This window comes from Belonocnema kinseyi, chromosome 6 (genome assembly GCF_010883055.1).
Source record: "Belonocnema kinseyi isolate 2016_QV_RU_SX_M_011 chromosome 6, B_treatae_v1, whole genome shotgun sequence".
Lineage (NCBI taxonomy): Eukaryota > Metazoa > Arthropoda > Insecta > Hymenoptera > Cynipidae > Belonocnema > Belonocnema kinseyi.
The window spans coordinates 116,349,307-116,375,536 of record NC_046662.1 but is presented as its reverse complement, the minus strand read 5'-3'; the positions used below and the strand labels follow the sequence as shown (position 1 = coordinate 116,375,536).

Below are 26,230 nucleotides of genomic sequence, written 5' to 3'. Positions count from 1 at the left end.
CGCAACTCAGTCATTTACAGCGTCTCCTACTATATTCACACGGACATAGCCCTGTCATAGTATTGGACCGCATCTCGTTTCAGATCTGGGATCACTGCTCTGCGTTCGAGACGGGGGAATCAAGAAATTTAACAAATCAAAAAAAAAAAAAATTAGGTCAGCCCTACATTCTGAAACTTAGCGCTATAAACATATACAATAGGCTGGCAAAAAATAAAATAACATACAAAGTGAAGCAATAATAACTTAAAAATAAAACAAAACAGAGGAGTGCCGAATTTTTATTACTCTTTGTGTGAACACGAGAGCTTTTGATAAGAGTTAATTTACGTAAACTGGATTTTGTGCGTTGTAGAAAATCTGCAACGTCACAATTTTGTAGCCCACTGACATGACAGTGATATCTTTGTACTCCTCTACCTTCTTTCCCCTTCTTTCTTGATAAGCGATACCACCAGTCCGGTCATCCATTCTTTCGACCACTCTTATCCTTTCCAGAGCTTGTTCCAGATATTCCACATCTCTTCCCTAACCCCTTCTCCTCCAAACTTAATTGCTTTGTTCTCCATGCCATCCTCTCCTGTAGCCTTGTTACTTTTTAGACTATCTATTGCCTCGTCCACTTCTTCTCTTGTTATTTCGTTCTATTCCTCTATTTATCCTTGGACTGTCCTCTTTTCCCATTGATTCTATCTTGCTCTACTCCTAAAAGACTCTTAAAATAATCTGTCCTCTCACCCATTTATATTTTTTTAATCACGCCCTTCCTTTCCCCTCTTTCCCTATTTATCACATCCCAAAGCCTATCTGCATTTTGTTTGACATCTTTTAATTGATCTAGCTCCAGGCTCCCATTCTCATGTTCTTTTCTCCTCTTCTTTCCTTTCTCCCTCTGCCACGCTTATCCTATTTCATTCCTCACCTTCATACTTCCCATCAAATTCTTCATTCTTGCTTTAGCTAATATGTAGTATATTACCGTTTCTCTCTCACCTATAAAGGTGATCAACCCTTTTTTATCTCCAGTCATATTGCATTACATACACACAATCCTGTTTCTCCTATCACGTCTCGTAACTTCCTCCCCTCCCAGTCTATGTCTCTATCTCTGTAAATCCTTACATAGGCCTTTTTTTCTTCATCCCAAATCCCTTCACCATGTTCACCAGTTCATGCATTCAAGTCCCCTTCTATCAAAACGTCCTATCTTAATCATACCAGTATTCGTGTACCTCTATCTGTATGATTCAAAATAGAAATACGTTTGCTTGAGAGGAAAATATTTTTTGAATAATTCGGATATAAACTCAACATAATTTGATATCTAATAATCCCAAAGCGTTTATTTCAGTGTAGAGGGAAAGAGCAGGGAATAGGAGAAAGATCCCGGATTCTGGGACACCCTCTATCTCTTCAGAAAAATTATTCAAAATAATAATAAATTTAGTGGGAGTCTAAGATATGGCACTTGTAGTGTACAAAATCATTTATATTACATATAATTATTCTCGGCAGCGGTTTTTTGTTATTCGCATTTTGTCCTGCTTGTCATATTTTTTGGTCGTTTAGGCATCTAGTATATTTTTCAATTTCTTTTTTAGATCTTGGAGGCTATTCTCTTCTGCATATCTTGATAATAATATTTAATTATAGCTAATTGGGCTGTATGTAAATGTTTATATTATTTGCAGTCCAAATTTTACGATTTCTTGACATTAGGAATAATCTATAAGAAGCTTTTAAAAAGGCAAAAAAAATGTTCTTAAAGTTCAGAATATTTTCCATTATGGGTCTTTAAGCCGAATTAATTATCATTTTGACGTGCAATGTCTGGATGGTATGTTAAAGATTTTTAAATAGGTTTCGATTTCGGTTCCTGCAATTCGAGCGAAATAAACCTCTAAATGTCCCTTTAGAAGATTAAAAATGGTCTAGGAACGAATAAGCTTCTAGGGAGATCAAAATTAAAATCTATTTGAAAAACGCCTTTGTAATTAGGTATTTTAGCAACAAATAATTTTCAGCCTTGTACTCAATTTATATAAATATATTTTGGTCTAGAAAAGAAATGGCATTTTTTACTTACATGACATCTAAAACAAAACATCCGAATAAAAAAAATGTCGTTCTTATGGGAAGAAGGACCTGGGAATGTATTCCTCCTAAATACAGACCACTGAAAAACAGGATAAACATTGTTTTGACATCTCAAGTATTGTAAGTATCAAATATATAGGTATTGTTTTTGGTTCTATAATTATTATATTTATTAAGAAATATTAAGTAGGAGGCTTTGTTTTACCTACATAATATATATAAAGCTATTATATTTAAGGACAGAATTCTCTTGCCATCTATTATAAACCTTCAATAACAAAAAATGGGAAAAGTTTGAAAAACTAAATAATATTGAAATTTTTTGCCAGGAACCTAGGGAATGAAGCTATCGTATGTCATAGTTTACCTGAAGCAATTGAAACAATTTCTTCTTCACCGTTAAAAGACGAAATTGAGCAAATTTGGGTCATTGGAGGTAGTCTTGTTTATAAGGTGAATTTTTCACTCGGTTTATTTCATATTCAGTAATAATTATTTTTTATTCCTTCTTTTTGTTTTGTTATCATTTTTGTTTATATTTTTTTCGAGGCGTCAATGGAATTACCAAATTTTCATCGACTATATTTGACAAGAGTGAAGAAGCAGTTTGAATGCGATACTTTTTTTCCACCTATTCCAAACAATGTTATGCTATTAGAGTAGGTACAAAAAATTGCTAATCAATTTTAAGTTTATAAATTATCTGGGTTTCACAACATCTTTCTTTTTTCTCAGTGACCCCGAAGTTCCTAAAGGGATCCAAGAAGAAGGAGGGCTGCAATTTCTATACGAAGTTTATGAGAAGGTGTAAAAAAATTCATAAATGTTACTATTTCTAATTTCTATAAAAATATGTAAAGAGTGGCAGTTCAGAACTAGATTACCAACATTTTTGCCGAAAATGGGAGTTTTGTAAAGAAAATTTTCAAAAAAATCAAATACTCGTTGTGTTAAGAGGATTTATTCAAAATTTAATTTTTATCATAGTAATAAAAGGATCAGTAATTCAAACCCAGATGACTGATTGTCTGTACTTATGTTTCCCATCTTTTTCTTTTTTGAATTGCGTAACCTCTTCATTTTTTTAAAACCTTTTCCTGACCATATTCTTCTTCCTAAAAGTTTTTTAATTCCGTAAAATAATAAAACGCTTCTTTTGAAAGATTTTTATAAAATAAAAAAATTTATTTTTTGTCGCTACCGAAAGACGATTTTCAATGCACATGAAATTTAAACGTCCAAATTCGAAAAAGATTTATTTGGAATAATTTAAATTTTATAATCTATAATTTTGAATTCAATTAGCAATCTTCTTCAAGGCAAAGGCAAGAAAGAGAGAGGGAGAGAGTAATCAAAATGTATCTTAGGGAAAATTTTTCTGATACACTTCCGACCTTTTCGTTGAATGGAGTCCTCTCTGATTTGGCTGTTATTTTTAGGGTGTCATAAGAAATAACTTTCGCTACCGTATTCACTCACACTAAACACGTCGCGACCGCTACCTCGCTGATTTTCACGATATTGAAATACAGTTTATTACGTCGGATCATTCCGGCTATACCTATGTAGACTTATTGATCGAAATGATCCACGCACAAGTCACTCGACTTTTTAGTCCTTTTAATACATTTATTCACTCCCAAACTGGACAGGGTGCACTAAGCTGGTTTTACGCGATTTTTGCGTTTATTCTGTTAACTTCCCAAAACCCTCTTACTGTACCCGTTTTCGGCCCAAAACCTTCCGGGCAACCATCACGATACACGCGTGAGAGGTAAAGTGGACGGATTGCGAGAACATTTCACATATCTCCTTTTTCCTTACCGAACTTCTTGATCATACAGAAGGTAACAGCGAACCCCAGAAAAAAGTTTGATTTCGATAATTGGAAGGAATAGCTTTTTTAGAGAAAGAATCAAAGTTTCAGAATCTATGGCATTTAGGTTACTATCCCTATTACCTACCTTCCTTTGGTAGTTTGATAGGGCCCTTCGTACTGTGAACAACTGGCGGTTTCGCAGTTCTAAAACAGGTTCTCTGTTTCAGAGGTTAGAGAAAATCATAGAATTAAGATTTTTTGATTTCTAAAAGTAGGTTCATTTGCTGGTGGTATCTATTATATGAATAAAAATCACTAGTATAATAATCACAGTATTACTCCATAAAAAATAGACGATTTGTGCGTAAAAGTAAGATAAAATTGAATCAAATTAAACAAACATTCAAAGTAAATTTCAGTTGCTCCCCGTAGTTCCACTTCTGGATCCATCAGATCTTGTAAAGTATACTGCAAATGAATGGAATAAAAAATAACTCGCTGGCCATACGTGACCATGTGATTTATTTTCAATTTTATGTATAAAAAGTCCCAAGTTATAGATTTTCCCATGTATAATGTGTATGTTCGGTATTTCGAGAAAATGTAGTGTTGCATTGCTACAAATTGTGAATTGTACTTATTATTAAAAATATTTCCTTTTCAAATTTGTAAACATCTAATTTAATAATAATAATAATAATAATAATAATAAGAAAAAGAATAAATTAATTAAAATAATTTAAAATTCTTTAAAAATAAATTCAATAATAATAATAATGTATATTGTTATAATATACATATATCGATTAATATTCTAAATATATATGAAAACCGAAAATATGAAATCCAAAAATCCCTTATACTAAATTCTTAAAAGATACAAAAGTTTGTCATACCAATTTTGAAAAAAAATCCAAAATTTATTTAGTATACTCGTCCGCCCTATTGTATCCGCAATTTTTCTGAATTTTGGACATCGGATTTGTAATCAGCGACCCAAAACCGCCGGACTAACATAATGTGGCCCATTTTATGAACATTTTATACTTTTGGCCAGCTTTTCGCGATTGGGACCCACTTTGCGACGGTAGGATCTGGAGTGACTTCAAAAATGCTTATTCTGACAAGGCATCGACTAAGCAATCTTTCAGGGTAAGTGAATTATTGTCAATTTAAGGTTAAAATTTTAAAGTAGCTTATTAAAATTATTGTTCCCATGATCTACAGCAACATTCGAACCCTTATGCAAAAGATGTGTTTTATTTAAGATTTTAATTTTAACTAGAGTATAAGTTTTTTAAATGTAAAAAACTTGTTATTGCAATTGTTTTTTAACAATTGGATTCAATAACCAAGTAAAATATTAATTGACTTGAACGTGATTATTTTCCCTTAGAAAGGTACCAATACGAATTTCTATCGACCACCGGAATCCTAATTGTTTCATGTTTATGTTCATAAATATTTTATTTTGTCAGATCAGGAATAGACAGAGAAGAATCGTTAGAAATAATGAATAGTTCAAGATTTATTTCAAGTATAGAATACTTGGCAGACAAAGACCATTTTTGAGAACCACACAGATCACTCACTCGTTTATATAGACATTTTGGTAATATGTCAGATACAATGTGTTTATTGAGTTAATCACTTTACAGGTTCGAAAAGATCAGTCAACGATCTGTCGCGATTCACTGCTGCTCGCACAATGGGTTTCTCAAGCGACAAGGCTATCATCACACACTTAAACTGATAAATCACGTGACTTCAAACATACCTTTAAATAATAAGGAAACTGAAAATAGTTTTGAAATAAGCGATGTCGATAAATTGAATAATTTTCAATCGCAGAAAATCTCATAAAGACGAAACATTAGAACTTTAAACACTAATATTGTTTAATCGTTCCCAAAATTTATGAAAAGGTGTTTCGAAAATTATTAAGGCTTTTATGTTAAACGACTTATAGTTTTTATTAATAATTGTAATTTTCTGATGCATTTTGAAGTCATCTAGAAGCTCGGTGGTGTCAGGAGAGCATGAATATAAGAGAAGTGGAACGCGATATTATAATTATCGTTGTAAGGGAAAGCAAGAAAACTGGATTAACTTTCGCAGAGACATCGAGAAAGGAGCAGATACGGACTGGATAAGCTGCTTTCTCGAAATCTGTATGCTATTCTCGGCACTCTGCAATTTCCCGACAGGGGCTATTCAGAGTCTGACGGGGATACCGTGGCTCACCTGAACAAGTCACATTTTGCGGGAGAAGAGGACGCGACACGCCCGAGGTAATCAAAGTCACCTGCAGCCTGAAACGGTGGCTAGACAACGAGATTGTTAACCTAGCCAGGGTCAGGTGGGTCCTGAAGTCCTTCAGTTCTTATAAGTGTTCTGGTCCGGATGGCATATATCCAGTTTTCTTACAGAGGGCTGGTGAGGTTACCATAGAGCCGATCGTGAGACTTGCTAGGGCTAGTCTGACGTTGGATTATATTCCTACGGCATGAAGGATTGCACGAATAGTCTTCATTCTGAAAGCACACGGGATAGGCTATACTTCACCCAAGGATCTCCGTCCCATTAGCCCCACATCTTTTCTACTAAAAACAGTGGAAAGACTCGTGGACAGATATATTCGCAATAAGGGCTTGTCAAGTAGGCCACTTCCCAGGGAACAACACGCCTATAGTCGGCGCCATGTACATGGGGAGAGCTGTCGTTCGGCCAGCGACTCATTTTAAATTCGTAACATCGAGTTACGAGTTGAATTAATTTATGTAGGTAGGAAGGATAAAAGAGAAGGCTGTCCGGGAACAATTAAGTTGGTACCCAACAAGGGCATTTAACCCTGTTCAAGGGATTTTTGAAAATTAAAGCTATTAATAGGAAAATAAACTCCTATTTTCTCTCAGTGAGTCATGCTCATCACGGATTGTTGGTTGTCACAGACATGAAATGAAGGGTGGTCCCGCTCGCTATTCAGCGACCCATCAAATGGTGGAAACTTAATCGCACCAATGCTCGTTTTCTTTCCGTGTTAATCGGGATTGCAGTGCTGGTCATGGGCGCTTTGTAATAAATTAATCATCCATGTACAATATGAAGCGAAATACTGATTTGGACATTCCTCTCACCATTTATTGAATACGCGACCCGTTAAAAGTCGGGAACTTATTCAATAGGATTTAAAAGCAGTATTATGCATTGAAATTCTATAAATTGTGCATGAAAAATCAACCATTTTGAGAAATGAATATCACAGTATTGCACCGCGGTTCCCTCAGAATGGTACATTATTAATAAAATCAATTGCACATAGAAAAAAGGAAACTTTCAGCCTTTTCTTTTTCGTGGGACAAACGAAGTTGAAATAAATCAATTAGGGTGAGGCGTAAATAAATAGCCTCAACAATCTCAGGGTTAAAAACGAATTCGCGACTTAATTCGGTTCTCACTTCTGGGCATCCACTTTCCATAATTTTCATTATTGTGAGATTTCACTTCAAAAAATTCTTCAGATTTATCGTCCTTCCAGGATTGGTTCCGACAAGTATACTCGGTACGAGTTCTTCGACAAGGACACAGTAAGTTGTCAATGGATCTAAATTCTCTTGCATCGATTTCCTTCAGAGGGAAAAATGGATACATTTGAACTTGTAAACTAAAACTTATCAAGGACCATTATCAAAAAAAGGCATGTCCTAGATCCAGGAGTCTCATCAAAATAATAATTAGTACAAAATAAATAATGCTACTTAATTTGACGTTTCATAAGATAGAGAATAATGTAACAACTGGTACCCCTGGTGGGACCGAGAAGTTACTTAAAAAGAGTGGGATTGTGAATATTCATGGATTCGATTTACGAAAATTTTATGATGAGAATTAGGTAGGTGAAGTTTGATGCAGCACAGGACCGTGCTTTTGTGTCGCGAGTGCCCCAATAATGTGACGTTTATTGCACTTTTCATAATTGACTTATTTATAAGTTATTTAATTATAATTTATTGTAAATAAATATAAATATGGTGGCAGTCTGTGTAGTTTGTAGGTGTTGTCAAGACGTTTATATGGGGATATGCTTTCATACGTAAGTAAAGTTACGGATATAGTAAAATAAAAAATGTTAAAACAAAAACAAAACCTCAAAATATGAATTTCAAGAAGAATTGAAGGGTACCAAGTTTTTTAAATAGTCTATCTGAAGCAGGTTATTTTGCATAAATGTTCTTTAAAATTCAATTTATTATAACTACAAATTTCTAATGTATTGTTTATCTTTTTTTTTTTTTTAATCAACCGTACAGAATATTCAGGCAATACCCGGTGCCACCAATTTACTGGTCAGAGTCCTGAAATAGATAAAGGCGGGTCTACGTCTCATATGGTTTTTCTCTCTCTAGAGCCCATTTCACTTCTCCTCAAAACGTTACCGGTCCATTTCTATATGTCGATGGTAACCGCAGACGTCATACACATACCAATCAAATTAAACTAAATTAAATGGATATTATCACTTGGTAAAAGTAAATGTATTAACTTTCCTAATTGAAATCATAATAATAAAAATCATAGTAATAAAATTTATAAACACAAAAGAAATTCTCACGCTCTGCGAATAAATGAAATAGACGCTGAATAAGAAATGTAAATACAATCGCTAAATTAAAACGAAATAAAATTTAAAATTCACATGCTCGGTTAAATTGGTAAAATAGCTCCAAACGCAAGCCGATAATCGGATTTAGATCTAGTTTTTGAAAACTAATTGAGAATTTCGAAAGTTATCAAATAAATTTTTATTATTAAAAAGAAATTTTGTTTTGTATGTAATAAAAATGACTGGTAAGCAATCAACTCAAACAACCCTCAAGAGAAAGGGGTTAAAGAAGTTAAACTTTCTAAATCTGTCTTAGAAAATAGCGAAAAAAGAGTACGTGATGAAATTGCAAACGAGGCTGATTGTGAATTATCGCAATTATATAGTGATTCTAGTTCGAACGAAAATGATGCAGAAAATCCTGGTGGATCGAGCATCAACGCTGTAAATGAAATTAATGACTCCTGTATATATATGAGCACTGCGAATGTAAATGCCGCTGATTATACAGCCACCGAATCTAAGAAAAAACCGAACAACCATATTCTGATGATCAAAAATTTAATATTATCATGGATGGTATGAGCAACTTACGAGCCAGAGTTGACGATACATTTACCAATCAAAATAGAGTCTATGAATATGTGAAAGAAAATCATAAAAAAAACTAATCAAGAACTCTCGGTGGTTCATGAACGAATTGATTTTTTTTGCAAAGAACTTAACCGAAAAAATACATGTAAAAGTTAGTAGTTCACACGAAAAATGCGAGGCCAATAGTAAATATTTAGAAGAAAACATAGTAGATTTTGAACAAAAAGTGTTGATAGGAACTCAGAGGCGGGCAATATTAAAACGCCCTGGTTAAAAAATTATCCATTTCTGAAATTTGCTGGTAGTGAAGGCGAGCGACCTTTGAGGTTTTTGAATGATTTTGAGTCATATTTGAAAGCGATTGATGTTAGAAAGAATGATTTTAAGTTCGTAATACAATCATGCTTGGTAGGCAGGGCCCGAGAATGGTGGAATGTGATTCGGGAAGACATAAATTATAATCCGCAAATTTTCCGAGAAAAATTTATTAAGAAATTTTGGAATGATGAAATTAGATTTAAAGTCGAAAAGGATTTGCAATACGGTCATTATCTGTCTGGAAAGCTTTCAAGGACAGAATATGCAACGAGAATGATAAACAATGCAAAAGACTTAATTCCATCACCCTACAAAAGCGAAATTGTAAAATGCTTATCGAAGCATTTTACAAAAGAAATTCCAACGGCATTAACTATGAGAAATTCTAATACTAAAGAAGAACTAAACGAGTTTTTTGGAGCATTGGACCAAGCAGGGCTGGTAAATTTTTCTGAGCATTATTCTCCACGTCCAAACTCTGCATATAATCAAAATTATCATAATGGACAGAAAAATTCAACATGATAAAAATAATTTCAGAGGCTGTAATAAATATTTAAATCAGGATTATTCGCAACAAGATCAAAATAACGACAAGAGCGAGTACGATCAGCCAAGATCAAATTTTGAAAATTACGAATCAAGATAAAAAATAATTATTTAGATAAGAATCGGGATTATAACGGTCGAAATCAATTTGAAAATCGAAATCAAAATTATAATTATCGGCGAAGTCATGAGGACAGAAACCGAGGTTTTGAAAACAGACAGAACCGTGGTGCCTACAACAACACGAGTTGTGATCATCAGAGTTATGAATATGAAAATCATCAACATCGAACTATTAACAATCGCGATTCAAATTATGATGTTTTCGCTAATGAACCTCGTAATGGTCAATATAATCAGAATCAGTGGTCCAATGGTCCTAATTACGCGAATGCGAGCAATTCTAATAATAATTATAATGGCAATAGAAAACAGCTAAGCGGTACTGTCCAAAATGGAACATATAGGCGAGAAAATAACGCATATCAAAGTGGGAGCTCTTGAAATGGACAAAATTATCTACAAAATGATTTAAAAAATGTGAGAAAAACGAATGGGTCGAACGAAATGGCCCAAAATAATTATGGAGTAAAACGTACTCGATTTGATTAAATTTAATACAATAGAGCAAATCCGGGGCCTAATGATGTAAGAAAAACCTCTTCCATTAGACATGCGTGGCGATTTATTAGAAAATGATGATAATGAGATAATAGGGGCTCTTGATAAATGCCCAATTTTACAAATCGCGATACAAAATGTTAGCACGAAAGCATTAATTGATACAGGTAATAAGGTTACCTGCATTTCTGAAATTTTCTTTGAAATAATGTTGAAGCTTTCAGAAAATGCGAATTATTACCTATGGTGGGCACAAGCGTAGTTGGTGCTACAGAAGCAAAACCTGTGAAATTAAAAAATCAAGTATATGAAAATTTTAAAATGGGCACGTGGGATTTTGCCTATGTATTTTTGATTAATGGACGAAGATCCAAAGCGTATAAGACTAATATTTGATTCTGAAAATTCTCAAATGGAGAAAGAAATAAATTGTTTAGGAAAATTTTTAGAAATTGAAGGAACCCATCCCACTGTCGTAAAAGAAGTGAATAATATTAAAAGTTATGATGATGTTCAGAATCAATTTGCATTGCGTGATGAAGAAATTAAAGAAAAGGTAGCACAGTGCACTCTATTAGATACAAATGATAAAGGGCGATTTTACAAGCTGATGCAGCGTTATAAAAATGTATTTTTAAAAAACCCGGTCGAATCTCTGTATATAAACAGGAATTAGGAATAAATATATATCCGGTGCCTATGTTTCTCAGGAGTAAGATGAAAGAAGAAATAAAAAAATTATTAGAGTTAGGAATTATTCAACGTTCAAATAGTGCATATAGAAACCCATTAGTAATTATGACAAAAAAATGGACCAATTCGCATATGTTTAGATGCGCGTTAATTGAATGAATTTATGATAAATGACTACGAATGCACTGAATCAAACGAGGTTCTGTTCCGAAGATTTGCAGGAACGAAGGTCATGTCATCACTTGATCTTGTGAGTAGTTTTTGGCAGGTGCCGCTGCACGCTAATTCAATGAAATACACGGTCTTCCTACATGAAGGAAAGTGTTATGAATTTAAAGTTACACCCTTTGGATTGAAAACGAGCACTGGGACTTTAGTTAGGGCTTTAGATCTAGTTTCAAGAGGAATAGGAGATTTTGTAATCACTTTTATCGATGACATGCTATGTACATCTCAGAACACTTAAATCATCTCGAATTGTTATTCCAACGCCTACTCGACCACAATGTCACTGGTAATTTTGAAAAATCTCACTTTTTCCGTCCAGTGTTAAAACTCCTGGGAACATCCTCGCACCTTTAGGGATTAAACCAGATCCATCTAAAATTCAATCATTCATGATTTTCCAAGATCAAGAAATTAAAATGAACTAAGGAGATTTTTAGTGCTTTTAAACGATTACACCAAATTGAAATATTAAGAGTAGGAAACAAATGCATTTGGGACGAAGAAAAAGATGATGCTTTTACAAAAGTCAAGGGACTCTTTTGTTAATTTGTAATTCTGACATAACCAGATCTCACGAGGCCATTCTATCTTTAAACGGATGCCAGTGACGTAGCACTAGGGGCAGAACTTTATCAAACTAGCGAAAAAGAAGAACATTTACCAATTTCGTTCGCTAGCCGTACATTGAAAAGTTCTGAATTATCGTAGTATACCACTGAAAAAGAATTGCTCGTAATAGTACTGGTAATATTGTTACTCCAAAGAAAAAACGTTTGCTTTCTAAGCATATGACGTAACGATCTCTGCTTACAACCAATTTGCGCAGAAGGAAGATATCAATTCTTGCTTGAGAAATTTTCTACCATTGAAATGTAAAGGTTTTTAGTATAACTCAGACGACTTTTTATAAAATTTTATTTCCACTTGAAGTTTCTTGACGTATAGGAAGTCCTTTAGTCTTCAGTTTTAATTGAAATCTTGAGTTCTCATCATGTAAGATTAATATAACATATTTTATTTGAATGTAGCATCATTGAAACTTATAGTTATATGCAGTGTTGAGAAAGTTCTTCAAAAAAATAAATTAATTACAGGTGCATTTACTTAGTGAAAATAGATACTTATTACACTTGCATGCCCACGGCAAGACTCCCCAGAGGCATCTATCATTCGAGAATAATTTTCCAGTCCACATCAAAGTGGAAAAAATGCGGCAATTCTCCACATCAGCATCTCTCCCTAAAGCAATTTTTCTCAGTACTTCCAAAGATGACAAAAGTGCGGCAACTCTCCCCTGTGGTATCTATCACCCAAGAAAATTTGTTGAGTACTTCCAAAGATGGCAAAACAGCGGCAAGTTTCTCCAGCTGTATCTGTTTTCCAAGAAAATTTGTTGAGTAATTCCAAAAAATGGCAAAACTGCGGCAAGTCTCCCTAGCGACATCTCTCCTCCACAAAAGTAATTCCTTAGTAATTCCAAAAATGGCAATACTGCGGCAAGTCTCCCCAACAGCATCTCTCCCCCAAGAAAATGTTTTATATACTTCCAATGACGGCAAAATTAAAGCAAGTCTCTCCAGTGGCATCTGTTTCTCAATAAAATTGTCTAATTAGTTCCAAATAATGTAAAACTGCCACGAGTCTCCCCAGTGGCATCTATCCCCCAAGAAAATGTTTTAAATACTCTCAAAGCTAGCAAAATTGCCGCAAGTTTTTTCAACGGCATCTCTCTCCCAAGACAATTTGTTAAGTTCTTGCAAAGATGCCAAAACGACCATCTTAAAAAACTTAACAAAATTTTCATGATAGAAATACCACTAAGGAGACTTGCCACAGATTTTTGATCTTTAAAATTACTTGAATAAACTTTCTTGAAAGAGAGATGCCGCTTGGAAGACTTGCTGCAATTTTACTATCCTTAAAACTAATTGAAAAATTTTCTTGTGGCAGAGATTCCGCTGGAGAGACTTGCCGCAATTTTATCATCTTTAGAAATACTTAACAAATTTTCTTAAGAGAGATATGCCGCTGGAGAGACTTGCCGTAGTTTTGCCATGTTTGGAATTACTTTGAAAACTTTATTGGGGGAGAGATGCCGCTAGGGAGAATCTCCGCAGTTTTGTAATTTTTGGAATTAATTAGAAAATTTTCTTGGGGAAGAGATGCCGCTGGGGACGCTTACCGCAATTTACCCATCTTCGGAAGTACTTAAAAAAATTTTTGGGGGAGAGATGCTGCTGGAGAGACTTGCCGCTGTTTTTCCACCTTTGGAAGTACTTAACAAATTTTCTTGGGTCATAGATGCCACTGGGGACGCTTGCCGCAGTTTTAGCATCCTTAGAACTGATTCGAAAATGTTCTTGGGGGAGAGATGCCACTGGGGAGACTTACCACAGCTTTTTCATCTTTCGAAACACTTAACAGATTTTCTTGGTCTGAAATTTCTTCAGTGAAATTACAGCTGAGGAGCGACAAGAACTAGAGACGTTAGTTGCTAGACTTATTAGGCCCCCTCCTGAGTTACTTCTGGTCACCGACCGAATCACTCATACCATAGACGTCGAGCGAGTCATCGATGCCTTCAACCGACAGGTGTCAAAGATTCAACCCAGCATCAAGTGTATACTACTTGAATACAATGGGGAAAGCAATCCTATGAAATATCTGCCGCAATTACGGCAATATTGGGAGGTGGTATGTTCACGAGAATGTGACGCGGACTACCTAATAGAAAGGTCCCTTTCAGGTCCGCCCAACGACTGGCGGCTAATCGTAAGAGAGGAAGTAACAGATATCGACTCCTTCACAATTAAATTTCAACAGCGATATTGGAACGAGACAATCCAGCATGAAATGCAGAAAAAAGTTGGGTTTCGACTGCTTCCATGTAATTCGTGACAAATCTAGAGCCGAAAACGCCACACACATTTTTGCTCAGGTCAGTGAATTGACACCCCACTTGAGGAGAAAGAAGTGATTAGAAAACTCTCACGTCGTTATGGCGATGCAATAAGATATGTTATAATTGGACGAGGTGCCAACAAAATCGAGCAACTCATCGAGCTTCTGGAAGAGTTAGATAACATCGGAACGGCAGACACCGGATATTCGGAACAAAGAGAGTAGAGGCAAAGAAACAACGACCCGAGAGATAACGGAAATACGAACAATGGAACTTAGAAATCTCAACAACAATACATACGGCCAAAAAACTACGGCAATGTATTTCAACCACAAGCTCACGGCGGCAACAACAGCCACCATATCGTGTCGAAAATATGGATGTAGAGGCACCTACACAGTCGAAACTTGAAGAACACCCTCCGGTAGAACGAATATGTCTGTCGGGAGATGAGCAGCAGATACGTCAATAAACGGCTATCAAAAAAGTGAGAAATTGACGTGGCTACAGATGTTACTTACTTCGAAAATATGATCACAAACACCCGCGACGAGGTCGCGCAAGAAAACACTGAAACCCTGAAACAAGAAAGATCCAAGTGCTATACAGCAAATATAAAAATTGCTGGAATAGTCACGAAGCCATTAATCGACACTGGTGCAGGGATCACCTGTATCTCGGAAGAATCAGGCGTCACAGTATCGGGACCCCTGTGGGCCAGGTGGTACGGGTAACACGACAAATATACACGGACCTGCAACTTTCAAACACAGTCATCCAATTAGCGTTTCTGGTGGTGCCACGCCTATTACGCACATGCATAATTGGTATCGACGAATTGGACAAGCACAAAACTAACATCGACCTGGTTTCCAAGACGCTGATGTTTCCCTAAATACAAGGCCAACTAGCAATAAGAATCTTGCAAGATCAAGTCTGCTTGAAACAAAATAGAGAATATGTTATATGTAACATCGAGGCGACAGCCATCGAAGATAGTAAAGCCTATGAGCTAGAAAAAGAGGTGGAGTCGATGACACATGATCTCCCATTGGAAATCACGAACAAAGAAATAATAGACAGAATGGCGGAGAGCCATGCACTTATAGATCAAGAACGAGAAAATCTCGGTGAAATACTATGGGCACATCGCCAGGTATTCAGACGAGAACCAGGACGGCTGACAAATTATGAGCACATACTGTTAATCAAAGAAGAAAAACCATGGCACACAGAGAAAAGGTTGGGGAAGAAATTCAACGTATGTTGAAAGTAGGCGTGATAAAACTATATAACAGCTAGTATATAAACCCAGTGGTGCCAGTGCTTCAAAAGGACGGTACCATTAGACGCTGCTTGGACGCACGACGATTGAACGAAATATTGATCGAATATTTGGAATGCCCCGAACCTGCGGAGGTACTCTTTCAAAAATGTTAAGGTATGAACGTCATGGAAAATCTCGATATGACTAGCAGCTTCTGGCAGGAGCCACTGCACCCAGACTCGAGAAAATACACAGCCTTTCAATATCGCGGCACGAGCCACGAATTTCGAGTGGTACCTTTCAGCTTAGAAAACACGTATCGCTGCGTTAATAAGAGGACCATGCTAGACCATGCTTTACAAGGACTTGGAGACCAGATCATATCATTTGTCGATGACACGTTAATAATGCCAGAGACAAACGAAATGTATCTGGAACATATAAATGAGATTTTTGAGAGATTAGAACAAAAAAATCTCACACTTAATATTTCAGTCACATTTTTTCAAGAAAGAAACAAATTTTCTAGGATCCATTTTCACCACGGAAGGAATCAAGCCGGACCCTTAAAAATTACAAAATATTCAAGACTTCCCATAGTCTTGAAATATGAAGCAACTGGGTGGATTCTTAGGTCTCATAAATCTCTACTCTAAACCCGTCTGCTCAATATAGATACTACGAAATTGAAGAGGAGATAAGACACGAGATTCGCTCCATCAGTCTCATTTTTGAGGAACATGACGGCAAACCTCAAGAATACTTAGCGCAGTATCGACAGTGGACGCCTGCACAGGAATGGCCCCTCACTACCGAATGGAGATTCCATGAGAAAAATGAAGCACGCAATCCCGAGAGAAAGAACAGGTAAGAAAATTGAAGGCTAATTCTAGATGCAGCCTCAATTTTGGGGGGTAGTTGTAACCCTCAAGTTACCAGAGTGATCATTCTGTAAAGCAGCATCCCGCAGAAGAAACTCTAAAGCGCAAACTCCATAACTCCCTCCTAGACTACGTTACGTAAGCTCGAGAAGGGAGAATTAGAACAAGAATATATAAAGCGCAGCACAGCCGAAAAACGGCTATGTGGATCTTGTGTCTGAAAAGCATAGGTCGCAGAGGATAATTGGTAAGAGAAGACTAGAGACTAAAAACTTCTTACTCTTGTGCGAAGGTTCTACTCGAAAAGAAAGACATTCCCAACTCTGGGTGAATAACCAAGCATTTGGAATTTTCCTCACCCAAGTTCTCTTCACGAGAGCCCAGTTTGATTACATCTTCTGTTGCTGTCTATACGAGAGACTTAATATTTCAAGCAATCCCTGCGCGAGTCAGTTTTCTAACATCTTTGACTTTCTGTTGAGAGTCTCCGATCCTACGATAATTCTAAGGACAAAGATCCCTCTTTTCTGCGTGATAAATAATAAAATTTTATTTTAAGGCTGAAGCCTCTATTTTTCAAAACGTTAATATTCAACGAATTTTACCTCCGCTTTCTCGAGCAACTGCAGAAATAAAACCTGTAACTTGGTCAACAGAATCGGAGGCTAAATTTCACGTTCTTTCTATCACTCGCCCGGCTGTGTACAAGAGACTTAGAGATTCAAAACCTCTATACGCTGTTGCTAAAAAGGCTACCTTTTAGGTAGCCTCTTCAGCGCCTAGCGATGGGAGCCTTAGCAACAGGTTATATAAGAATAAATATTTACATAAATAACTCTGAATGGTTCATGGGAATACCCCTCTTTGTCCATCGTAATGCGGAAATTTACTTTTAATTTTATGATTTTGTTCCATTAACCTACTAACAAAGAGGAATTGGACTTCTACCTCGTGTTTGACGAATATAAATTTACCAGCGAGTAAATATACTTTTTATTATACTTTGTTTTCAATTATTTTGATATTGCCAAAGAAAAGGAAAGTGTTAAAGTAGAAAACGAAGTCAAGACGAGAATCGATACGTGCTCGATTAGATTTATGGTATATAATATTATAAAAGCGAAATCCGCTACATTTCTAGTGTTTATTAATTGAACCTTAGTTTACTCGCTATTTAGAGCAGGGATTATAAAATACATGTAAAATATAGGGTAGCTTGTTACGGTGGACCCCATGTGGGCTGGAAACTCAAAATTGCCATTGCCAGGCTTCATCGTAACCGTATAACAGAGTAGTAAAGAAGTACGTTGGCCAGACTGGATGTCCGAGTCTTGCTCTACATTAACTTGTCATACTGCGTTACAAGAATACCCAGGGAGAAAGAGAATATAAGACCATCCCACGAGTCTAAGCCACACCTAATCAGACCCCCCCCCCCCCCCCCCCCCCCCCCCCCCCCCCGCGGAGAGCAGTATAATGAGACGGAGAGCAATCACGCCTTCTTCATGAATGACTTCCAATTTTTCCTGCGGTGCTGATACTTGCACGCTGACCTCAGCCACAAATCGCTTAATATTAACAATAATAATTATCCGAGATGAAAAATTCCTTTAAATAAAATATTAAGAAGAACAATCGGCACACGATAATTTAATCTTTGGCAGCGAACTGTGGGGATTAGGACCGGACAATGACAAAAATCATGTATTTACCCCACCCCCCTTTAAAAAAACACCCCTCGTTAACAAAATCTGTACAGTTCCTTAATATTATAGATAATGTCATTAAATAAATCAGGAATGGTTATCAAACCTAATTTATTTAACAAATTAGTCACAGCAGGTGCCTGAAATGCATGAAAAATATTATTGAACCTCCACCTACTTCATGCTCACCTAACATTCTTGAGTCCACATGTGACAGAAAATGTTGATTAACAATATCAATTATTGATAAATCTAATTTTACCAAACAGTAAAGAACTCATAAAATCTCCCAAAATATCTAAATTTAAAATATTGGCCCGATTCAATAAGATTAGAAAAGTAGATAATCAATAGTAATCCCAGCTACCATCCTCAATGGACCAATTGATCGATTCTTATCACCAAGGCGGATATGAGCCCCTGTGTTAAGAAATCTCAACCCTGCTCCCCTTTGTCTAGGAAGATAGTAATTTCGATGTCCCGATATTAATATCATTTAGAAGCCCAATACAACTAATTGAACTAAAGGCAAGAGGCTATTGTTTATCAAACATTATTATCAAACAAATTAGTGATACAGAAATCAACAAATATCTGCCAATATTTGATTGGAACGAGGTGAAGAAACCTAACGCTCTCAAAATGAACTTAACTAACTTATTTGTACACAAGTGCATATACACATAGTTTATTTATTTAAAGAACAATTGATCGCAATCCTTTCATCGCCCTAAAAGGAAATAAGTGATTAGAAATATGATCAATTTTAGTTGTCCCCCTTAATATCGAGGATATCGAATCCAATTTGGAATGGAGATGGTTGATTGGATTTGACTTTGATTAATTTAAATTAATTGTCTCTCATTCAAATTACTGAGTTGTCAACTATAGATAGTTTTGGAATACCTATTTTTGAACGTAAAAGGAACTAACAATGGAACTACCCTTAGTTGACGCGGAAGGTGGAATCACACTTAATAAAAGTAGAGGGTTATTACTGATGATTAATTTCCAATTTAATTAATATCTAGATTTCCTGCATAGCAACATTGTATACTGCACGTTCCCTGCAAAATTGCTTACTCTCAAAGAATTTTCAATCAGCATTTTCGTAGTCACAAAAAACACATCCGGTCGTCGTTCCCACAGTCGCCAGGCAAAGTCCACATGCAGTATCAGTAATAAACACTACCCAAACTATCCATACCATTGCCTACGAGGTGCATCCTACCTGTTTCATCGGGACAGTCGTTCATCACTTCTTCCTGGTAACGAAACCAATTGTACCAAAGGTAGGTCAGAATTAAAGTCCGTCTTGCCCGTCGGCATTTTACCTCGAGCGGGACTCGGCACGCGGGTTGTCACTCTCATAAGTACGTATATCGGAAGGGCAGTGAACAACAAAGAGAGCTTGAGCTACAGAGAAAAAAGGTCAGAAATTGTATTGTATTTAATTCAAATTACTTCGGTGTGTAATCTATCGATAAATCATGTATCTCTCTCTCGCTCTCACTCATGTATTTCTCCTTTTAATCGGAATTAGGGCTCAAGTACCGAGGCGTAGGAGGAGGTGGGGGGTATCAAAGATCCTGGTTGTAAAGATTAATTAGACCTACCGGAGGGTAATTGAAACTAGTCCATTATTAGATTTTTAGAAGGAAAGTGCTTAGCCCGTCATCTCCTTCGCTACCGTGGACCACTCATCAAATTTTTAGAACTACGAGGGTTAGGGCTACCAGTCCGGGAGTAGGGTTATAAAACAGAACACCAAATACAAATAGAGATAGATCATTAATAGGGAGATTTTGCATGGCGTACCGTAGCTTACGTTAACCGCTAAATTCACGTGATGACGTTTCTGAGCATGATCTGCGAGTTTAGCGTTACCGCTTTCCTCTTTCTGATGTTATTCAGCGTATCATTTAGCGCTTACCGTATCCTTTGAAACATAATGCAAAATCTCCCTATTATTATTCGTTTCTCTTAATTTTTTATTTATTTATTTTTAGTCTAAAAAGATTATACATATTGAATATCGAAATATCTCGAAAAATCTGTAAAAAAGTAATGTCGACATGAGTGAATCCGATTCCTTATTGGTCCGTCATTCACTTCGTGTTGAATTGGAATATCTTGTAGCAGTTATACATATCGATTATTAAAATATTATGAAAAATGTAGTAAAGCAGCATTGCGTAGAATCAATGCAATATTGGTCAGACATATACTTGGCGCGGAATATAATTATTTTATAATTATTTTGTTAAACATTTATCTATTTGGTTTAAAAACTATCATCTCTTAATGTATAAATTTAACCCTTATTAGTCAAAAATGCAACCTTCTAGTTGAAATCTAATCTTTTTTGTTAGTAAATTAACCCGTTAACCGTAGGCTTCGGGGGGGGGGGGGGGGGGGGGGGGGGGGGGTCGATTTGATCCAGGCCGTGGTTTCAAGTCACTTGTATCCTTCATTCAGCTATCGAGTGCAGTTAAAGTGCAGTTTGGGTCGATTTGACCCCCCCTCCCACGGTTTACGTATGTATTTCGAAAGATCACACTTGAAGTAAATTTACTATCACTTTTTTTTCTGTACCAGTAAAAGTAAGGTAAATGCAGTTATTACTTATCATAAGTCAAAGTATAAAAATTCATTATTTATTATATTTCAATCAAGTTAGAACGATAATAGGAACACGAACGATAACAGGTGCATGTACCGTACGACTTCACTGTATATTATTTAAATAAGAAAAATCATGGTCCTCTGTGTATATATTTAGATTTAAAGATTTTTGTTATTAAATAAATGGTTTTGCATAGAACAGTTTGTATATTTCTATCTCAACCTCCAAAATTCACACCTAAAATAATGCATGAGTTCATATTGAAAAATAAGGGTTTCAATACCGTCAAAGTTACTTGCAACATTTTTTTATGGAAAGGCACACTCTTCCCCTTTAATTTCGTTTTCGAACCGTTCAATTTCATTCATTTCTCTGTGAATTATGAATTTGGAATAAAAATACTATATTTTTTATGAATGTTAATGTTAATTATATCAACAATAATTTAGAAAAAACACATACTGTAAAATTGAACCGTTAAGTAGAAGGTTCAAACAGTAACCATGCATTTTTTCAGATTTTTAGGTACACGTTTTTGATTTTTTTAATGCATCGGATCGAATCGACCTCCCCCCCCCCTCTACGGTTAAATGGTGTGAAAAAAGCCCTACGGTTAACGAGTTCATTTTCTAGTTTAAAATTTAACTGTTCTGTAAAAAATTCATATTTTCAGATCTAAAGTTGAACAATTTAATAACAAATTTAATTATTAGGTTGAAAATTTGTTTTTGTTGAATAAAGCCAGCTGTTCTTAATTTCTAATTGCAATCCTTTTTTTGTTGAAATTTTATCTATTCCATTTATTGTTATTGGTAAAAATTATTTATTTCTTTACCTAAAAAGTGTAAATATTTCGTTAAATATAAACAAATATTTCGTTATTAAAAAATTAAGATTTTAGTTGAAGACTTAATTATTTTCTTTTAAATTCACTTTTTAAATTTACAATTTAACCACTTACATTTTTAATTGAAAAGTAATCATTTTTACTTAAAAATTTACTGTATTGACAGAAAATGAGTGTTGCTTGTAAAAAATCCACTGCTTGGTTATTATTTCTACTACTTTATTATTATATTTTCAAATAATTTTCAATTGTTTAAAAAATCACTGTTTGCGTAAACAATTTTATTCCCCTTTCTAATCAATAAAATATTATTATTCAAAAAGAATATATATTATTATTCAAAAAGTTCTACTCTTAGTATTTATGAAATTCATATCATCGACCCCGAAAGATAAAAACTGTTGACAATTTTCAGGGGAACAAAATTGTTCTGAAAAATAATGACTGTTAAAACAATTAAAAATTTTTTTAAAATAAGATAATATATTTTCATGACTTTATCAAGTGAAAATTGTTTTAAAAATGTACAAATATGTTAGTAAGAAGTTCTGCATTTAGTCCTTATTCATTTTTCATAATCAATCAAACAAAAATCAGAAGTCGAAAAATTACATTTTTTAAATATTGAATCATTTTTTTAATTAGAAGCTTAAACAATATCAACTTTAAAAATTATTTTTTGTTTGGTAAAGATTTAATTTTTGGTTTGAAATGGATTTATTTTCGTTAAAAATACACGTATTTTTCAAATTCATTTTTTGGTTGAAGATCCATCATTTCAATTGAAAATTAATCTGTTCATTGGAAAAGGAAATAATTATGTCGAAAATTTTATTTTTTTATTTGAAGAATAAGTCCCTAATTGTAAATTTAAACACTCCATTTTTGGTTGACAATTTATTTAGATAAAAATCCACCATTTAACTAACAATTGATTTTTTCAACTGAAAATTTAATTCCATTTCTAATTAAAAATTAATCTTTTTTCAGTAAAAACTGACTTTATTGATAGAAAATTAATTATTTTGTTTAAAAATTGCCCTACTGGGCTGACAGTTGAACTACTTTAGTAAAAATTCGATATTTTTTAAGTTGAACACCTATTTATTTTGTTTATGAATTAATTTTTATGATTTAAAATTTAACCAATATTATTTTTAATTTAACCATTTAACCACTATTTTTCATCTTTAAAGTGAGTCAGAGGCTTGTAGATTAATAAATTTCGACAGAAAAACCACCTGAATTCCTTCATTAGAACTTCTACCTTGTTTAAGTAACCAATTAAGTGTTATTTGAAGAGATATAACGGAATTCAATATATTTTAAACGATTCTGAAGGTTTTAAGTTTGACGTCAAATCACTAGGTATTTCAGTTAATGATATTCACCTAGTAATCCACAGGAACAGTGCAATTGGCTGATATGTCATGTGATTTGAAGTTTTTGATTTTTTCTTCGAGATTGACACTGCCATAGGATGCTGCCCTGAACGAAACCCACTGTTAGAAAAGTCGTTACAAAGCGTCCTTTGTTTGCCGGACTAAGCGCGTGCCTACTTGCTTGCCGCTGATTGCTCGACAGTCGATTGCTCGCGATTTCGGTGTTTTCCGCGATTTGTCGTTTAGGCCCAAAAAATGTCTTCATCAGTGACAAAAACATACTACATGCAATTTTGCTCTCTCTCAAACACTCATACATTTCATCAATTTAAATCACACACCAAAATTGTGAATGCGTTGTCATTGGTAAATTCACAGTCTCATGTAAATGCAATGCTCTTTATATCTTTAAGACTCATAATATGGGCAAGTCCGAAAGGTTAAATTATGGTCGAATGTGATTTTAAACATAATAGGTGTTACTTACGCGACTACGCTCTGACGGTAAAGTAATCTTGTTCAAGCACATCGAGAATATATCAATTATCGATCCCGCACTTTCAATAAATGTGTCCCTGGTCACTATCCTAAGATTATTAATTAAGCATGGACATGCAAAGATTCCTGTAGTTGAATGAAAAATAATTTATTTGAGAGATTTATCGAAAAGTTTCCGCTGTGACAATCATCTTCGGAAATTCCCAAGCCGAAACTTTACATTGTTTTTTCTCAATGCGCCTACTAACTTTATAGACCATGACTACTTTTAAACACTCTGTCTGCTATCAAAATTATTTTGTCGACTAAAGTGTTCTGAGTTAACAATTTTGCCATAGTTTAATGAATTATGCCCTGTATAATCTTTCTGGAGTATTTTGTAGACGTCCGCATGCCATAATTCAATATTTCATGCCGCTTCTTTAAATATAAAGACAGCATGTGACACTTCGCCTGTTCCACAGATGACAATTTGTTCCCACACGTTACGCGCAAGCCGATGCACGCATGACATGCGTGCCAAACTTTATCATGTTTTCCCACAATTTGTGATTGTAACTGAAGTGCGTACACAAGGCGTGGCACAATGTGAGCATATTTACAATTAGCTTGTCAAGAAATTGTGCAGCGCATACATGCGGCAACATGAGTAACCAGTGGGGGGACAAAATCTTTAATTTCTCAGAGTGCAATCCCATGGAGGTAAAATAGTAGAATAGTGGAAAAGTTTTAACCCATGCGGTGTATGTTAGAGTTTGTGCAGGCACCTCATTGGACAGAACTGTTCCACTATTCTACTAATCTACATCAACGGGACTGTGCCCTCAGGCATGTCGCTAATCGAAAAGAAATGAGTAATAAATATGTAAAAAGTACTTATTCATAAAACTGAAAGAAATCAAGTTAAAATGCACTTTTAAACTAAATTAACAAAGTTAGTTAATTAATGCTTATAAAAGCTATAAATTTTCTTTCTGTAAGGGTGCCGTCCTGTAGCGCAACGTGCTTTGCGTTTTCTGCTTCAATAAAACCAACGGAACGGAACCCTATGACTCAAGGTGCTGTCCCATGTGCACAGAAAACGTCGTTCTGCCCACATGGAACTAGCCGGCTAGCCCAGTGCCTTTGGCACCACTACGCTGGCAAGTTAGTTAGAGTGAAATCGCAATGCGTCGGTGCACGTCAATTCATCTCTGTCGCTTTGTAGATCGTGTACAGTCGACCAGTGCAGAGCGTGTAAAGTTTCCGAGAAGTCTTCGTAAATAAAAAGGATTAATCTGTCGGCGATTCTTCGCCGGTATTGGATTTAATCATAAGCTTTTACCCTACCATGAAATGTCTGATATACGTTAAGAAGAATGTGCGTATGTATGCAGAATGTCGATATTAAAAATCATTTTTATTGATTTTGGATTATAAGAAAATATCTAAACGTGATATATTGCTCTTTATTTCACAAAAAAATTAATTTTTGGTATCTGAATAAGGTAAAAATGTATGCGAGTGTACCTAGATTTACAATTATACAGTGAGGAGGTAATTTAAATCATTTTTATCTGGCCGGAATAACCTAGAGGATTTAAAAACAACCAGAATTCACGCTATTTTCTTAAAGTTATATGACTTATCAACCATATGACCAGGTTGTTATAATGTCATTAAATTATCAAAGCATTATCATTAACCTACTTTTATGTTTATTTTTGACATTAGTGTTAATTTATTCGTCCTATTTTAATTTAGAAAAAAAGTCATTTTTCGTTTAAAAAATGAGCAAGCTTTTCCAACTTTTGAATCTTGATCAGATGATTCCATCTCTAACGTCAGTGAAGTAAGCTTTCCGAGATGCAGAGTTGACTTCTATCACACACCTTTCCACTGCTTGAGTATGGCGTGAAAGATGAAAAATGTCTTTGAACTTGAGATGAGTTACGTCCTTCGTTGTGAATTGGGTGAGATTTTCAATTGCCAATGATCTAGTTAATGGTGGTTCCGAAATTTTTCACTTCTCCCAGTCGATGAGTTCCGGGTACTCTTTTGTGTCAAAATTCAACAGAGGAACTTTAAATTTCCTTAATTTTGATTTCTTAGTTGATTATCTCGAAGAAATTATTCGAGACACTACGAGTTTGCGGATTTTGTGGTTTTCGTCACGTATTAGCAGAGCGAGAAGAAGATATTTTGCGTGAACAAAGTAGGCATTATTTTGTATTACTTTTTGAATACATTCATCGAGATCTTTCTTCAGGTACACACTAAAAAAAATGCTTTTTCAGAGATGTTGCGTGCGTCTTTGACAGATGGTTGACACATAATTTCAAACCACATTGGGACATATACTCTCATGACAAATTGAACTACAACTCTTAACTCAAAGGATGGATTCTCTGTCCCAATGTAAGTTCTAAAAGTTCTGATTATCTTAGTTAACCATCTGGCGTGCGATAACTTCCCTGGACTTTTTCGAGAAATATCTTCAGAACATTCTCCTTCTTTGATAGCATTCCATATATCTAGCAGGCACTTTTTATCAGAACTAAGATCACGGGTATCAACTACAGGAGAATTAGGACTGTCGACAGCATCGCAGTTTTATAAA

At 35.1% G+C, this 26,230-nt stretch overlaps 1 protein-coding gene across 8 annotated transcripts in view; it reads left to right on the top strand.

The window, feature by feature from the left end:
* Positions 1-26,230, top strand: part of LOC117174752 (dihydrofolate reductase) — a 352,741-nt gene that overhangs the window by 119,019 nt on the left and 207,492 nt on the right. For 4 of the 8 annotated variants that reach the window (XM_033364099.1, XM_033364101.1, XM_033364100.1 and 1 more), the window contains exon 2: positions 2,062-2,217. The exons of 1 other annotated variant lie outside the window; for it this stretch is intronic. In XM_033364099.1, the coding sequence (XP_033219990.1) occupies positions 2,062-2,217 (156 nt within the window). Of the gene's footprint in view, positions 1-2,061; positions 2,218-2,426; positions 2,551-2,646; positions 2,761-2,832; positions 3,113-26,230 lie in introns of those variants that run through there. 3 more of the 8 variants (XM_033364096.1, XM_033364097.1, XM_033364102.1) reach the window with 3 other exon arrangements.